Source organism: Ipomoea triloba, chromosome 6 (assembly GCF_003576645.1).
Source record: "Ipomoea triloba cultivar NCNSP0323 chromosome 6, ASM357664v1".
Lineage (NCBI taxonomy): Eukaryota > Viridiplantae > Streptophyta > Magnoliopsida > Solanales > Convolvulaceae > Ipomoea > Ipomoea triloba.
The window spans coordinates 8299449-8317493 of record NC_044921.1 but is presented as its reverse complement, the minus strand read 5'-3'; the positions used below and the strand labels follow the sequence as shown (position 1 = coordinate 8317493).

Genomic DNA, 18045 nt, shown 5'->3' with positions numbered 1-18045 from the left:
GTTTTTGTACATTGTCTTTTTGAAATTTAGTTGTCATATTAATTTGTATTTAATAGGGCATCAAAAAAGAACAAAACCAAAACAGGAATAAAGAACACCTATAGAAAGTAAATAAGGTGCATATAACAATGAGAAATCACATTCAAATTCCAAGCTGGAGTCATTTGAGATCAAATTTCAGTACTTAAAACAGCTAGTACCCATCGAAGATTGTTATGGTAGTTACAGAAAGCTATGAAAATTGGCAAAATTAAAACTCATGCATTATTCTCTGCTGCTTCCACCTCTTTCCTTTTGCCCATCTTTGAAACTGTAGCTCCTCCCTGTTGTTGCTCAGCCTTCTTTTGAGCTCGAATCATGGCCCGCCTAGCACGAGGTCGCATTTCACGCACTTGCCGTGGTGGCATCACATAAGGCTCTAGAGCCCGTTCGCCAAAGGGATGCTCACTGCCTGCAAATATTCTCAATTTGCGATCTCGATCCTGGAAAGCAAAAGATAATGGTGTCAAGTGAGAGCATGCAAGAAATATGATTATTACAACCAAATATAGTACCAGTTTCAGACTCAGAATTAGCTATCATTTACATTGAGTTCTCATTACACTCATGAAAATGTGAATTCAAGGTAGTAACACAACTTCAGCTAGCATGTCTATTTTCATTTACTATAGAGAAACCTAAGAACATATAATCAGGCTGGTTATCTTTGTGTAAATAACATTAAAAAGAGGCAGACAACATAAATTGCAGCAATTCCCTTATAATAGTTATTTTCTATGAAAGCAAGGAAATAGGAGAGAACAAATTAGAAATTATCGTGCCTATGTATGTCTTACATCACGCAATTTGTTTCTTGGAAGCATGCGAAGAACTGCTTTGCGAATGACTTCTGTGGGATCCTTGGCCATCTGGTCCTTTAAACTCCTCTCCTTCAGGTGCCCAATATACCTACAAAAGCAAATCATTGATAGTATGAGATTCAATACCTTCCACAGTTCATACACAAAAGGATAATAAACCATCTAAACCAACCAGTAAAAACTGGAGTAGATAACTTCATAAATCAGACATTGTGGAAAGAGAGACTAATAATTCTACAAGAAAGAAAAAAACAAGAAAAAACAAAAAAGAAAGAAAAAAAAAAAAAAAAGGACTGCTACTTGCCCGGTGTGCCATCGGTAGAACTTATCAGTGAGTTTCCTTCCGGTGACACAAACATCTTTTGCATTGATCACAATGCACATGTCCCCTTTGTCCCAGTTAGGCGAGTAAGTTGGCTTATCTTTACCCTGAACCACAGTTGATATTTGAGATGCCAGCCTCCCAAGAACCTGAATGAGAAACATCCATCAATTAATAAAATTGCCATTGAAATATCTATCACCTATGACTAGGGAGACCACATTCCAACCTGGCCTTTGGCATCAAATACTCTCCACCTTAAGCCTTCCAGATCGATTCGTCTTAAGCCAGCAAGCGCTTTCTGTAGTAACAAATATTCTTATCAGTTTCCCAGACTAGTGGGATTGCAAGGGGGGAAAGTGAAATTCCTATTTAGCAAACAGAGCGTGAAACGTTGAAATTTCCAAGCACCAAACTTTACATCTTTCCAAGCAGGCTTTTCATTCATTATATAACGAAGAGTCATAATCAGCGAAAAATATCTACACTCTAACATAGTGATCCTAAGAGAAATTTGAGCTACATAAATAATCTAGTTTATTAACAGAGTAAATATCACAAACACCTTGCGATCGTCCTCGAAATGAACTACTATCATAGTAAAAAAGCATTCAGAAGAAACAACAGTAAGAAGATGCAATAATGGAAAGAGAGATAAAGAATATGCTTGCCTTCAAATTGCCACTAAAGGACTGGGCTGTGGCCGCCATCTCCAACACTGTTGAGCTGTTTCTCCAATCGCCTCCCTCCGAACGAGTTCCCGGGCGTCCTACTAATGATCTGAGCCGAAGGAGTGCTAGCGTGAGGCTAATTCAGCATGGATCTGGGCCTGATGGTGGGACTGCATTGGGCCTTGCCCGCAAATAAACCTCAATTCTAGTAATATAATTGCACTCGGCAAATTATGCTATGCACCGGGTCCACCTTGCAAGGTAGATCTGAGTCAATGTTTATAATTTTAGAATTCTATATTCACAATTTTAGATTTCAATGTATAAAATTACATTACTCAATATTCACAATTTGTGAACTTTATATTCACAATTTTGTTATATAAATTCAAAAATTGTGTTATACTGTTGAACATAGAGTTTTGATACTGTTGAATATGAAGTTATGAAATTGTAAACATAGAGTTATAAAATAATGATCATAGAGCTATGGAATTGTGAACATAGAGTTATAAAATTATGATCATAGAGCTATGAAATTGTGAACATGGAATTATGAAATTGTGAAGTGTTATGAAACTGTGAACATGGAGTTATGAAAATGTGAACATAGAGTTATGAAATTATGAACATGGAGTTATGAAATTGTGAACATGGACCCTGGTCCATGGCATAACAACCAATTACACTCTTCATCCTCAATTGTAGTATATAATTATTTGTGTACATTTATTTAGACCTCAATGGCCAAATACATTGTGCTCAGATGACACCTCTGTGCCTCTTGGTGATGAGGTATTGACTCTTTGGACTGCAACCGATAAAGAAAGTATAAAACATATACTACATTATAATAAAGTCAATAGTACTAAAAAAATTAAGTTGATCAAATTGACAACTTCATAATCATAAAACGGCTTGCCCTTTTTGGTTTGAGTCAGTCAATAGAGCTCCAGATAGTGGCTCTATTACACAAACAATGTTTACCATTGTACACCCTCAAACAATGTTTCCTCAATGCACACCCTAAGTAGTGACAAGAGATAAATGAACACAAGTGGAAACGCTTGATTTAGAGAAATATTGGTAAGATGACCTACGTTGTTTTGTTTTCTAAATACATGCATCAAACTAACCAATTTGGAGAGGACTTCATCTACAACTCAATTAAAACATTGAAGTCTTAATAATGTACAAACTTAAATGACAAGAAACAAAATTAACTATCATTCTATAATACTTATAGACCCACCATTAGTAGTTAGTACACCAACCAAGTGTTATCACATCATTAAGTAAAAACATTCAGGGAGTATATTCACAATCAATCACCAGAAGCAAGCTTAGTGTTGAAATAATGAGTAAGAGGATGCCACATTGACAACCAAAAACAATACCATTATAGTCATGATATCCACATCCAATATTTTATGACAAGAAAATTTGCACCATTGGAAAGAATTTTCGCACTCAGTACATACACTCTTATTCTCCAAGTTGAAAAGGAAAACCTGTTCACTCATTACTAGGGAACAGGAGGATATGTCAATTTTCACCACCATCAACTAAACAAAAGTCGAAAAGTGAGTACAATGTGAAGGGGGAAAGGGAAGGAGTTTTTAGTTCACAACATCGACTATCAATTTCCTTGACTTATAAACAGACCACCTCAAGCGCCGGTAGTAACCAGCTTGAAGCAGTGCAAGTGATAGCACAAATATCCACTTGAATCCCATCTGCAATTTCATGCCAACTATATCAGAGAATGAAACATCAAACTAGTGAAAGCGCTATAATTGAAGCACAACTTACCAGTTTTCTCTCTTCCATCTCTGGCTCAGCAGCCCATGATAGAAAAGACACCACATCTTTCCCCATCTAAAACAATTTAGAAGAGAGAATGAGCTTAACAATGCCCAAAGCTAATGACCATAATGCACATGTCATTTGAAACCAAGATCCTACTAGTCTTTAAGTATACAAGAGACCAACCTGAGCTTCAGTTGCTGGGGTACCATCTTCATACTCAACAGCACCGTCATTAAGCATTTTAGGCATTGCAATAGCACCCCCGGGGAAGTAAGGATTGTAGTGCAATCCCTCACGAATCTGAAGTGTTAATACAGCTCAACTAGTTCAATGAATATGGACAATTTTACAGAAAGGAAGTGGGACTGGACATTTATAATGGCTATAACGAGATAATGACCATCATAAAAATCTATAGCACAAACCATGGCAAAAGATAAGCCAAGACTACACTGGAATGCTATTAAAATGTGAATGAATCTCAGAAACATATATACATCACAGAAAAAGGTAGCATTCCACAACCAACATAAAAAACTAGTGTCCAAAAAATAAAAAGCATGCAAAAGTTGATAAACATACCGAAACACCAGCAGGAGGATCACGGTACCCAGTTAGGAGGGCAAAAACATAATTTTGACCATTATGACGTGCCTGAAAACACATACAGACATACAGTAAGTTGGAATAGGTGTATTATTACTTGATGACATCAGGAAAAGAAAGAAGCAGGAAATACTTTAGTAATTAGACTCAAATCTGGAGGGTAGGCTCCTCCATTTGCAAATCTAGCTGCTGCTTCATTTGCATATGGCTGGGGAAAACGGTCACTCAGTTTACCAGGGCGAGTATACATCTCCCCTTCATCATTAGGCCCATCAACCACCTCAATCTCAGCAGCCATGGCCTTCACTTCCTCCTCAGTATATGCTACACCAACCAAGTCACGATATGAAACTAGTGACATTGAGTGGCAAGAAGCACAGACCTCTTGATAAACCTGATGACCGCGACGAATTCTGTGCATGAAAAAGAAAACCCACACAATAATTGAACTTGATATTATATAAAGTGGAATAAGAAATCAAGATACATAAATTGTGGAATACTGATTTAAAAATGTAATGTATACTTTATGTAGTGCAGCAAAGCCATTAGAAAGTGGAAAAAATTAGACACCAAAGAGACCAAGAGTAAGGAGAAGGCTGAATTATTGTATCTTAAGGTCTGCAGAAACTCACGAAGCATGATCATAAGAACTGAGAATGCCTTTGTGAGGCCAAGGATACTTTGGACATTCCAAACCATGTTCAGCTTCGTCAGCAGATGCTATTGTTGAAAAACCTAATAGCCCTGATGCTCCTGCTCCAAGGAGGGCCAGTGCTCTGAAGGCCTTCATGGTAACAGGTCCAGCTCCCTGATATTCATGAATACAATGTTAAGAGCAGTGTTATTACTACTGTGCATTGACACAAATTCCTATGTACAAGCAAATCCGTTGAAAACTAGAAATACAATAAATGGGAAATTGTCTAGAAGGTGAATTTCAGAGTGCATAAAGAAGCAACTTCTATGAAAATAGTAGCTGACTCTTCTAGATAGCCAATGAGCCTATCATAATACCAACTCAGAGAACTATAAGATAGTGAGTCAAAACACACTTATGAAAATAAAATTTTGAGGGAGGTTTAGTTTTTTTAAAAAGTAAAAAAATGTTTTGAGGTAAAAATTTCAAAATATACTTAAAAAGAAATTAATAAACTAATGGTAGATGGTAGTGCAACTAAAGTAGAGCAATTTCAGAATGTTTTGCAGTGGAACCATACACTGGATTGTGATTGGAACTTCCTGGTTAATAACTGATGTATAGCTCTGCCCCCAAGCATTTTAGTCAGGCACTCTGTTAAAACAAGAAGCACTAAATACTCAATATAATATGAAAAGAAAAGTTCTAAGGATTCACACCTGAAAGATGAACTGAAAGCCTAAGTATAATTATCTAAACCCTAAACCCTAAACCCTAAACCAAACATAAGTTTGAAATTGAAAATTTGAAAAAGAAACTCGTTTGACTGCAACTTAACTCACAAACATTTAGGCCTTTTGGGTATTTGGTTCCAAATTAGAACACAATCCAAAAAGAATTAGAAATGTAGTACATACTTAAAAATAAATAAATAAATAAACAAACAAATTAGGGTCGTAGTAAGAGGCAAGAGGTTTCATTTTGAGTAAATCTTTTAAGCTAAAAAACTTGAGGGTAAACATACAATCGCGATCAACTTTAAGATTTTAACCATTTATATAGATCAAGCATATCTAGAAAAATCTTTCATTAAACAAGAAACTGATGCAGAACACTGCCAAGACGCATCCTTGCAATACGGGTAATGTAAAGCAGTTTCCACTTTGACTAAATGACATGAAATTACAAGATTCAAGAGAAGAAACAGAGTATCAGAGTACTTCAAGCTTATATAAGTATTTGCTCCACATTTATTATTTTATATTTTTATTCTCCACAAAGGTGATGCCTTGCAGCTCTCCTAACAATTGTTTCTACCATCAATTTAACATAGCATGATATTAATCTCGTTTTCACAGTTCTTACTATCTTTCATATATTCCATAATCTATTTTAATGAGTCCTACTAAAAATAATTATCTTTTCAAACTCAATTTGGCAAAATGGGGAAACTAAATAATGAGCAATAGAGGGGAAAGTAAGCAAAAATCCCCATAGAAACTATTCGTCGAAATTGACTCGAGCAACAACCGAACTCTTAGATCCATCTCATAATTACTACAACTCTACAAGTTTAACGTCGCTTGTATAAGCTCAAAACACTCAAATAAATGCATAAAAATCAATTACAAGCTAATAGTAAAGCGTTTAGAATCTGCAGTGCATAAATTCAGATGCGTTACAGTCAAAGAAAAGCAATAAATGTGTAAGGGGGCGTGTGCCGATGCGCATCTATGTACGATCTTAAGATGTGAAATACAACGCAAAGAACAGATCGCTAGACCTTATAGCGGACTGCAAGTAGGGATACTCACCGGAAATGACCGCAGAGAAGATCGACCGGCGGCGGTAAAAGCCAACGCCTCGGAGATCCAAGGGAAGAAAAGACTGCCTGGAATCCTGGAGATGATAGACGGATAATACTAAAATGAGGCTTCCATCCAACGCGGGCCGTTCTATTTTTTACGTTTGGGCCTTTCGTTAAAACTAAAGGGCAACTATACGGCCCAATATGTCCATGACAAATAGCAATTGTTATACAGTGGACCATGGTGGCCGCTATATTTAACAAATCTTGTATTTTTGGTGTGTTCAGAACAAAATAAAATTACAATGTATATATTTAAAATAAAATTGAATAATTTGTCTCACATATTGTGGTTATATTATCAAATGAAAGTGTAATTGAATTGAAATGATACTTTTAGTTGTGTTGAAATGAACTACAGTATGTATAAAATGAAACTGAATAACATGTCTCACATATTGAGTGTATATTGTCAAATGAAACTGTAGTTATATCAAAATGATACTTTAGTTGTGTTTGTAATGAAACCACAATGTATATAAAATGGAATTGAAAAATAATTTTACATATTTGAGTGTATATTGTCCAATGAAATCGTAGTTGAATTATAATTATAATTTAGTTATGTTGTAATGAAACTACAACATATATAAAATAAAACTGGATAACAATTTTACATATTTGAGTGTATATTGTCCAATGAAATCGTAGTTGAATTAGAGGTGTTGTAATAAAACTTCAGTGTGTATAAAATAAAATTCAATAACAGGTCTCAATGTAATAAGACTAGTAGACTACTGTATGTATAATGTCAAATAAAATTGTAATTAAAATAAAATGAAACTTTAGTTGTGCTTAAATGAAACTACAATGTATATAAAATGAAACTCAATATGTTATACAAACAATATTAATTACACGGAACGGGTGCCGTTTCTTTTCATTAAATGAAACGACACCGTTTCAGAGTTCTGACCATGGTCCACAGTAAAATTTGCCGACAAATAGTTCATATCCACCACTTACAAGCTTCTAAATTATATCATGGAGACATAGACTTTTGTTCACCATACACATTGTAGAGTCTGATTCAAACTATGTACATACACGTATTAGATTATATACATAATTTGTTAATTAAATGTATGTAATAACTGAATATACTCCTTCCGTCTCATTGTATGTATCTGGTTAGGTTTACGAAGTTTGACTGGAGTTATTTTAAATTCAAGTTTTTATAATATTAAATTTAGTATTAGTTAAATTTTATATATTTAGAAACTTTATTAAAAGTACTATTAAACACAACAAATCTAATTTAAAAATAATTTAAATACTAAAAAATAAGTAAAAAATAAAGAGTTAATTTGACCAATAAATATTAAACAAAACAAGTAAAAAAGAGATAAAGGGAATACATAATATATTAATTGTATGTACATAAATTAGATCGGTGTCTATAATGCGCATGATGGTCCTGATTCACTATATAACATTACTACAAACCTAGAGAATTTAGATAATTAAACCTCAATCCAACATTTTTGTTAATAACATACACCAAAAAAAAAAAAAAAAAAAAAAGAGCCAAAAATAATTATAAATATGTGGATGTAGCAGTGCCCATCATATTTATACTTATACATACTAATAAGAGCCAAAGAGAGTTAGGCCTAAAATGGGTAGAAAAATGGCGGTTAAATTATTTAATTAAATGGATGGTTCAGATTGTTTAGATTTATATTTTTCTTTGAGATTTCCTAATTTATCCTTAATTATATGATTATCCGTTAAGTTTTCCGTTAAATATTCTCTTCTCCGTTAATATTCCGTTAACTTTTAACTTACTCATCAATTTCTATAAGAAAGATTTTAGGTTCGAACCCCATCTCAATCAAATTTGACATAATTAAGTTCCTCACTCTATTTTACTCTTATTAAATTAAATAAATTAGTAGCTACAACAAAAAATGATACATATGTATTTCTTTAATTTAGAATTATATATGTGTCTACAATACCTTTATTTGAAAAAAAATTATTCCTTATCAAAAAATTAAATTAAATAAAAGAAATAATTTCATTAGTTATATTGTCTTTATTTTCTCTCATGCAAAGATTCTTTATCAGGGCCTTTGCACAGGGCCCCCAATTCTTGGGGGCCCCATATTTAAAAAAAAAAATTATGTATATACTACATTAAGCATTACGCATGGCGGCATTGCTAATTGGCTATTAGTACTGTAGCTTTTATTCTTTCAATATTTTCATTACCAAAATTACGCAGCTTATATTTACACATCTCACAACTAGCCTAACTACGTATTTGGTAATTTTTTACATAACTTTTTAAACAACTATTATTTATATATATAAATTACTTGAAAAAGGGGCCCAATTTAAAATATTGCACAGGACCCCAATTTTTATTAGAACGACCCTGTTCTTTACATTCAAATTTATCAATTGATATTCATTACATTGTCCATTATCTTTTTTTACAATATCTTGTAATTAAATATCAAAGTTATACTACAAAATAATGTTATATATTTATTTAATGAAAAAAAATTTAAAAAAAAAATTTGAAGCAAATTATATTAACTACTTGGGGATTGGTTGATAAAGAGAGTACTCAAATAACCCAACAAATTGAAGCGGAATCACTCCATTTTACTCTTTTTGAATTAAATAAATTAGAAGTTACAAAAAAAAAAATTATACATGTAGATTTCTTTAATTTAGAATTATGTGTCTACAATGCCTTTATTTAAAAAAATATTCATTATCAATAAATTAAATAACAAAAATAATTTCATTAGTTATATTGTCTTTATTTTCTCTAATGCAAAGATTCTGTATATTTAAATTCATCAATTGATATTCATTAACTTGTCCATTATGTTATTTTTACACTATCTTGTAATTAAATATCAAAGTTATAATACAAAATAATGTTATATATTTATTTACCAAGTATTTTATTAATACCATGAAAAAAATAATAAAAAATAGTTTGAAACCAATCATATTAACTACTTGGGGATTTGTTGACAATGAAAGTACTCAAATAACCCATTACCCAGCAAATTGAAGCGAGAAACTACCTTTTAATATCTTTAGAATATATCATTTTAAAATTTTCAAATTTTTACTAATTTATTTAATCTTTTTCTTTAAACTAGGGATATCTTTATCCATAATAACTCATTCAACAATGGTTGAACCAAATGAACCCCGAGCAGAACACCTAAAGGAAAGTACATAGCTCCTATGTCATAATCTCATTGCATGCCGTTGTCATCTATGCTACCAACAATAACCAAATTGCAAATAACACACTACCAACAAAAAGGAAGAGAACAAATAGTAAAGATGAAGACAATGACAATGTTACTCAAAAGAGAATTAAGAATACTTAGAAAAATTCAAACTAAAAGTAGTATTTCCTTTGTCCCATTTTACCTGTCCTATTTACTATTCGTTGGTCAAACCAACTCTTTCTTCATTGCTTATTTTCTTTAGTAATTTTTTTTATTTTTAAATTTAATTTTTTGTATTTAATATTACTTTTAATGTAGTTTCTAAATATATAAATTTTATATATTAATGCTAAACTTAATATCCCAGTCAAGCCTCATCTCATTTTGGTTGTCTGATTCGTTTATTTTAATGACAATTATAATGAATTTCCTATATTGTCTTGGATTCATATACTTTGAGTTATATATTTAAATAAAAAAAATCGACATTCAATTACCTATGTATAAACTTCTCCTATATAATCTTGCATTGATATATTCTCAAATATTTATTTAAATATAACATTGGACATTAACCCATTCGCGCAATGCGCATGTAAAAGTAGTCATATTAATAAAGAGACACAATTGCAACCCCTACCCCACCTCGGGGTTTTCCAAAAATTTGAAGAGTAATGCAAGTATGGTCATGGTGTGCTAACTATTCAGTTTGCGCGTAAAATTTACCTTTTTATGAACGTGTTTGATAGAGCACGCGCAATTTTAACGTGAAAGTTCTCTATTAGCTTCAAGTGCATGAGAGTTTATGTAAGTTTAGGGGTAATGGTGAAAGCGGGTGTAATGTCGAACCACGAGGATTGGGGTTTATGGCACATAGAGAGCGGTTACCTAAACTCTAGGCACCTAGGTGGCAAGGTATTGGAATCCATAAGGATCCAAGTAAATCATATTTGGATTGGAATTAGAGCTAAAGTATTTTTGGTATTTTGAATTAAAGGTAAAACAAGATTAGATCTAAGATTAAATTCAATTGGGAAAGATGGGTTAGACTAGGTGTATTACTCTATTGATGCATTTGACACTTAGATTAGGGGAAGAACATTAACCCTAGGTTCATGAGGCAAGCACTAAAGAATCCAAGTTCCACAAGGATTACAACGAAGGTTGTCCCATTTCCATGGTGTATCAACCTAAATTCTTTAAGAACAAAAGCTTTGTAAGCCCCAATCTACCCCTATTTCCATAAAAGGGAAATTGGGTTTGGGATTGGGAAGGCTCAAATCTTCCATCCAATTCCCATTGTGATGTAAGATTTTCCAAAGACAAACAACAATCATTGCGCACTAATCATTGAAAGATAGAACAAATAACCCAACTCAAACTCAAGAACCCTAAATGAGTGTTCATCCCCTTTATGGAATAATCACATAAATAACATCAATAAGAGTAATAAACACCAAATCTAACCCATACAAAGGACTACTCACTCATTTCTAGAGTAGACATAGCAATATCAAGCAAAGAAAGCATTAAATAGCAATAAATAGAAATGAGAGAAGAGATGAAGAAATAGACCACTTTTGTATTAAATGGAAGAGAAATGATGTTGAGATCCACTTCAAATCCTTGTATTCAATGCTCCCAAGAGTTTCTAAGAGTAAATCTAAGCTAATCTAGGCTAATAAGTGCTAAGGAAATGAGGAAAAATAATTCTAAACTAGCTAGGGTTCGAACTTTGCACAAAATGCAGAAATTTCGCTTAAATACTGTGCAGAGGACAGGGCATACGGCCTACCATACAACCACACAGCCGTATGGTAGCCTGATGAATCTTGTAGGGCGACGGGGGCATACGGCCTTGCATACGGCTGTATGTGAGGCCGTTTGCCTTCGATTTCCAGCTTCCTCTCCGCTACGCTGCTCCGAATCTCCTTGAGTGAAATCCCGGCTTCCAAAATTGTTCCTTTATGCTCCAAGAAGCCTCCTATTGACTCGTTGTGACCTATTTTATCTAGAAACATCAAACCACATAAACAAATCATAGATTCCACTCAAACTAAAGCACTTTGTTATCAAAAATGGTTAAAGTATGGGGTAAAAAGGGGTAAACAATCAAAGATATCAAGAGTATAGGAAAAAAAAAGTTGCCCACACTAATTTAACTTAGTGATTTAGTAGGTTGTACTGGGGGAAGAGACTAAGGTTCAAAACTCAGTAACGACAATGCGCACCGGCCACGGGCATTTGGTCCTGTCTGCTGAAAAAAGTAAAAAAAAAAAATGTTCTCTTGTATAGTTGTATACTTATTTAATTTGAAAAATAGAGTAGAGAGTAACACATTAAATAATCGAAATAAATATACTCTTACTCTCAAATTTTGGTCTCGTATTTATCAAACAATGTGATTCTCCATGTCATATAATATATCATGTTGTGAATGTATTAAACTTTTCTTGTTTGACAACTCTAGCAAGATTATGACTATCATTGGAGTTTTTTTGCTTCTTGAACTAAACATTACTCTTTCATTTTTGTTTTTGTGAAAGGAAATTATCGGGTAACATTTTGTTCTAAATCTCCCTCCCCCCCCCAAATTTATATATAAGAATATCGAGTAACTTTTTTTTCTAAATTCCAAAAAAAAAATGATAAAAATATTTATATTTGTAAAATTCTCTTAAAAAGTAAATAAATAAATAAAATCTATATATTAACTAGAAATTGCTTTTGTTGAGAGTTGAACTCAAGACTTCCTGCTTATTAAATAGGTGCTCTAACCAACTAAGCTACAAGAGCTATACATTAAAATTATTATTTAGAAAATTCTAATATAACATTTTACGATATTCATTGATTGACGCCTAACTAAGCTATATGGATGACTACCTTGCGCATCATGAAGGTCTGCATCTAAAACCAAGCTAGGCATATGGATATCTTGCATGATATTCATGGACTAGCGTCTAAGAGCCAAGATAGCCGAATTGCTATCCTCACACTTAAAAAAAAAATCAACGTCCAAAGCCAAGCTAGCTAGAAAGCTACCTTGCACAATATTTGTGGACTAGCATCTAAAGGCTAAGCTAGTTGAATGGCTACCATCGCGCTTAACCATTCAATATCATAAGGCTACTTTATAGTTTATACACAAACAAAAGAAGCTTTAGTGGCAAAACAAAATAAGCCTATAAGGATGCATCCCTAGTGGATGTTTTCACTTAAGTATGTTTGATGATTTTGCAAGGGTAGAGTGACCTACCCATTGGTTTCTGAGTTCACTAATCATTGGTGTTTCGTGGTGTAGCTCCTTACTTGAATACTCCAATCGTAGTTGCAACATGGTACATAGTTTTTATTAGTGGTACGTTACGATCATGACTACCGCCCACCTGATCGCTACTTGACTTGGTTGTCGCCCACATGATTACTACTCTACCTTGTTGTCACCTACTTGGTTGCTGCTTGACTTGGTCATGGGCCTCCTGACCACTACTTGACTTGGATGTTACTCACTTGGCTATTGCTCGACTTGGCCATCGTCTTCCTTACCGTCATATGTTTAGCTAATGCTCTTTTATTAAGTGTTATTGCTCGACTTGTTTTAGGTGTTATTATTGTTTGGTATATCCACCTGTTTCCTTTCAATTAATTCAATGGCAGCCTAGCACTATGATGTGGTATATCCACATGTTCTTACTTAAACATTCCTGGTCCGGATTTTCCGACCACTTTCCGAACATCATGTGGTCAGAAATTGCGGACCATGAATGTTTTCTTGGTCTTGATTTTCGACCACCGGTGGTCGGGAAATCCGTTATGTGTCTAGTTGTTTGGTTGGTTGCTTTTTCCAACGACTCTAGAATGTGGTCGCTATTTTCGACCACTTTCTCGGGTGGTCGGAATTAGCGACGATGGTTTTTCCAGATACCTAATTTGGTCGGAAAAGTGATCGAAACAGGTGTTTCTAACTGGATTTGAGTCATTTCTGACCACTTTTTGGTGGTCGGAAAATCGCTCATTTTTAGCAGTGAAATTTTCAACTTGTCAGATCAAGCTACTACAACATAGTCGATAGTGAAGATCAATTTGTCAGCATATCATATCAAGCTACAACTACCAAAAATTTAAAATTAAATTATCCCACTCCAATGAATATATTTTACTATCTATAAAAGGCATGAAGACTTGAAGATCAAACATGAAGTGGAAAAAAAGAAAAACGAGACAAGCAATACGGGAGCAGCAAAGCAAAAATATTCAAGTTCACTTTTAATTGCAATATCTAGAAAAGAGATCTAAAATTCATTTTTCTTGTAACAAATCTATACTGAGTGTAGATAGAGAGTAGCAAGGAGATTGTGAAACCACAAGATTAGTACAGGCTTTGCGATCAAAATACTAAGTCTTGGTTGGAAGTAACAGAGGGTTATGAAATCCTAAATAAGTGTTGGCTTTGTGATCAAGGCACTTTATTGAATTTTTTTGTGTCAGCTTGGTGATCAAGGCATTAGAGTTGTAAGATTGACGTTGGCTTTGTGATCAAGGCACTCAATCTGTGAAGTTTGATGATTAGTGTTAGCTTTGTGATCTGGGTGATTAATATAGCGGGTTCTTCATGGAGATAGGAGAAGAGTGGATTATAAGGATTACACCACATTCGAACTACTATAAAAATTCTCTCACTCTCCCTCTCTCTATTTGTTTACTGCCTTTACGCATTGCATGCATTATTATTCACAATCACTTCATTTTTGAACACTACACTTTACATATATTTATTTTGTTGTGCATTTTAAGTCATATTTCATTTTAAGTATTGAATACTCTTCATATAAGGTACAATTTTAATATACTAATAGGTTGTTTGGTTGCATGGAATGAATTATGAGGGAAATGAATTGTAATTTAGTGGGAAAGGAATTTAAGGTGAGATTGGAAGAGGAATTTAAATTCCATTGTTTGGTAAGCATGAATAGAATTATCATGAATTTCAATTATAATGTTTGATATATATATGAATTGAAAGGGAGTATAATAAGTATAAGTAGTATAAAGACTAAAATGTTCGTGTAATTAAAACTACTTTGGAAAGATGTAAGATTATTAGAGAGGGCAATTTGGTCCTCACAATCCAAACTTTCTTCATATGTATTATGGAATTGTAATTCCATAGAATTGCTATTCCTCCCAACCAAATTCTTGAATTTTCCACTTATTGGAATTAAGTGGGAAATAAATTGCAATTCCTCTATACAAAACACCCCATAAAGGTTCATTTTTAATAAATTGAATGATTATTTTTTGAATATTCATTATTTGTATATTGAATGTTGAGGCTAGCCAATCACATGATTTTATGTAATTAAGACGGTACATTTTTTTAGGACGGTACATTTGAAAACACTTAATTGTGCATTCGTAGATAACTAATAGTGCACTCGTAATCTATTATAGTGTACTCATGTGTGTACACTATTTTTTTTTTTTTTTTGGTGAGAACGTGTGTACACTATTAATTATATGCAAATGCACTACCAAGCGTTTCCAAATGCACTGTCATAATTGCATAGCTATCATTGCATTGTTTTTTATTTTTCCCTTAATTTTCAATACTTAATAATCATTCTAGATGGACATATGAGATTAGTCCATACGTTCTCACAAAGTTACTAGCTAGTGTTCATGAGACTAAGCCCTATATATATATATATATATATATATATATATATATATATATATATATATATAATCATGTTCTTTCGCTATTTTTTTAAAATTGTTTCATATATTCAAATTTTCATTCTCTACTCCCTTTATTATTATTATTATTATCTAAATATACAAATAAATGCATTATTTGTTTTCATTTTTCTAATCTTTTAAATTTTCAAAAAAGAAAAGATTGTTTTCTATTAATAAATGCATTTTAAATTTCACCTCTTTTAAGGATCGTTTGGCATAATCCCCATCCAACTTATACAAATATAATGCCATCGCTGCCACCGACTTGAATGAACACACGTGGTTACAATTAAAATCACCTTATTATTTATCAACCAAACACGGTTTATATACTAGCACAAAACCATCAATCGTTATACCCTGCACCACGGTGCACATAGCAATGTGCACCACATACGTAAAACGACGTCGTTTCGGTGTTAGTAGACGCGGACATGAATGACTCAGGGAATTCATTATCTATAATACACATAATCATTATCTATAATACACAGAACGTTTGCCTAGAATACACAGAATGTTTGCCCAGAATACACAGAATATTGACACAAAATACACAGATGTTAATGGACGCGAATGACTCCAAGGAATTCATTATCTATAATACACATAATCATTATATAGAATACACAGAAGGTTTGCCTAGAATACACAGAATGTTTGCCCATAATACACAGAATATTGATGCCCATAATACACAGAACTCATCCTCCTAACATTCGAATGCACAAACACATCACAACTTGTGTTAATAACATGAATACACATCATATTTACACAAAATACACATAACTCATCCTCCTAAACATTCGAATGCACAAACACATCACAACATGTGTTACTAACATGAAATCAGAACATGTGTTACTAACATGAATACACATAACGGTTGCCTATAATACACAGACCGGTTGCCTAGAATACACAGAATGATTGCCTGGAATACACAGAATATTAACATAAATACAGAGACCGGCCGAAACGGGAAACGTGATTTCCAAAAAAAACGGACGATTAGTTTACAATGCTCAAAACGATGTCGTTTAGGTACGTGGTGCACATTGCTATGTGCACCGTGGTGCACAGTATAATTTGCCCAAAACCATCACCAATCAAGAGTTGTAGTTGCTTGTGTCATTGTAAATTGTTTGTTTTGTACAATTTATTAAATTATTAAAAAATGCGTACGGAAAATTAAATAATAAATTATTGTGGTGTACATATTGGACATAAGTTATGAATTGTGTAGCTTATATTAACTAATTATAGTACATTTTAAATTATTCATGATTTATACTTACAAGTTTTATCAAACTAGGTATCAAGTGAAAAAGTTAAGGCAAAAAATCAATAATGGCATGTTTGTTTTGTGAAAATGAGTATACAAGGAATGAAATCTAAATTTTGTTGGAAAAAAAAGAGAGTATAAATTGACATTTTAAATAGTCACTTTGAAATATTGATTTGAGTAGGGATCATTTTTTATTTTGACAGATCAAAGTGAATTCATATTTTCTTAGTTAAGAGGATAAATTTGATCTATTATACGCTCAAAATAGATAATGAGTGACTATGAAATTAATTTTCAAAGTATACCCATTGAGTGAAAAAAATGAAATTTGGGAAGGCTTTTAAGTAGTATTTGTCTCAAAAGGAATGTGAATTTACACTAGTATAAATACAATTTGACTTTTAAAGGGTTCGAATTATATATGTAGCAAAGAGGCTCTCTCTTGCGCGTATGAGATGTGCAAATCAAATGTCGTTGAAGTCTTACCCTTTGAGTGGTTTTACTGGCCCTTAATGCTATAACATACTAGAAATGTTAAGTTCGACCAATTTAGAAATTAATTATAATTTATTCTAATTTATATGAAAATTAACTTTGTAACATCATATATATTTTGATTAATTTGTCAATTCTGGGAATTACAATTTAAATTTTTAATTCAATTTTTAAATGTTATGAACACTAATGAATTCCCGATTCTCTATAAATACCTTTTGTGTAGTCATAATGTTTTAGGACTTTTGACACTCTTAAAAAATTTTGATTTTTACTCTTACGGACTTTCTCATATCTCTCTCTCAAATTCTACCAATACTTTCTCAAATTCGAAGTGTTTATATTTGTTTCAGTCCGCCAAAAAAAAAATGTTATATTTGAGTGCTCAAATATATATGTTGTAATCCATTGTATTATAGAAAAGTGACGCTTCACATACTCTCGAGATGAAGCAAAACATTTTAATAAAAGTATAAGTGTCACATGCCTTGATTTTTTATTTTTTATTTGAATTACTATGACTGTATTTTGGAAATATT

At 32.8% G+C, this 18045-nt stretch overlaps 2 protein-coding genes across 4 annotated transcripts; both read right to left on the bottom strand.

Annotated features, from left to right (window-relative positions):
- Positions 1 to 103: 103 nt before the first annotated feature.
- On the bottom strand, positions 104 to 1992 carry LOC116022799 (50S ribosomal protein L13-like). 2 transcript variants are annotated; one of them, XM_031263678.1, is made up of 5 exons: positions 1854 to 1992; positions 1412 to 1483; positions 1165 to 1331; positions 837 to 948; positions 104 to 482 (listed from the first exon to the last, which is right to left on the bottom strand). In XM_031263678.1, exons 1-5 carry the CDS (start codon positions 1890 to 1892, stop codon positions 258 to 260), a joined length of 615 nt encoding a protein of 204 aa, XP_031119538.1. In that variant the 5' UTR covers positions 1893 to 1992; the 3' UTR covers positions 104 to 257. The 2 variants fall into 2 exon arrangements, with proteins under 2 accessions (XP_031119538.1, XP_031119539.1); XM_031263679.1 differs by lacking the exon at positions 1854 to 1992 and adding an exon at positions 1748 to 1817.
- A 1210-nt stretch (positions 1993 to 3202) lies between these two features.
- On the bottom strand, positions 3203 to 6854 carry LOC116021538 (cytochrome c1-2, heme protein, mitochondrial). 2 transcript variants are annotated; one of them, XM_031261962.1, is made up of 8 exons: positions 6723 to 6839; positions 5489 to 5562; positions 4904 to 5079; positions 4402 to 4681; positions 4245 to 4316; positions 3846 to 3962; positions 3666 to 3731; positions 3203 to 3589 (listed from the first exon to the last, which is right to left on the bottom strand). In XM_031261962.1, the coding sequence occupies exons 2-8, from the start codon at positions 5546 to 5548 to the stop codon at positions 3473 to 3475; spliced, it is 888 nt and encodes a 295-aa protein (XP_031117822.1). In that variant the 5' UTR covers positions 5549 to 5562; positions 6723 to 6839; the 3' UTR covers positions 3203 to 3472. The 2 variants fall into 2 exon arrangements, with proteins under 2 accessions (XP_031117822.1, XP_031117823.1); XM_031261963.1 differs by lacking the exon at positions 5489 to 5562 and having other exon boundaries at positions 6723 to 6854.
- Positions 6855 to 18045: the final 11191 nt, after the last annotated feature.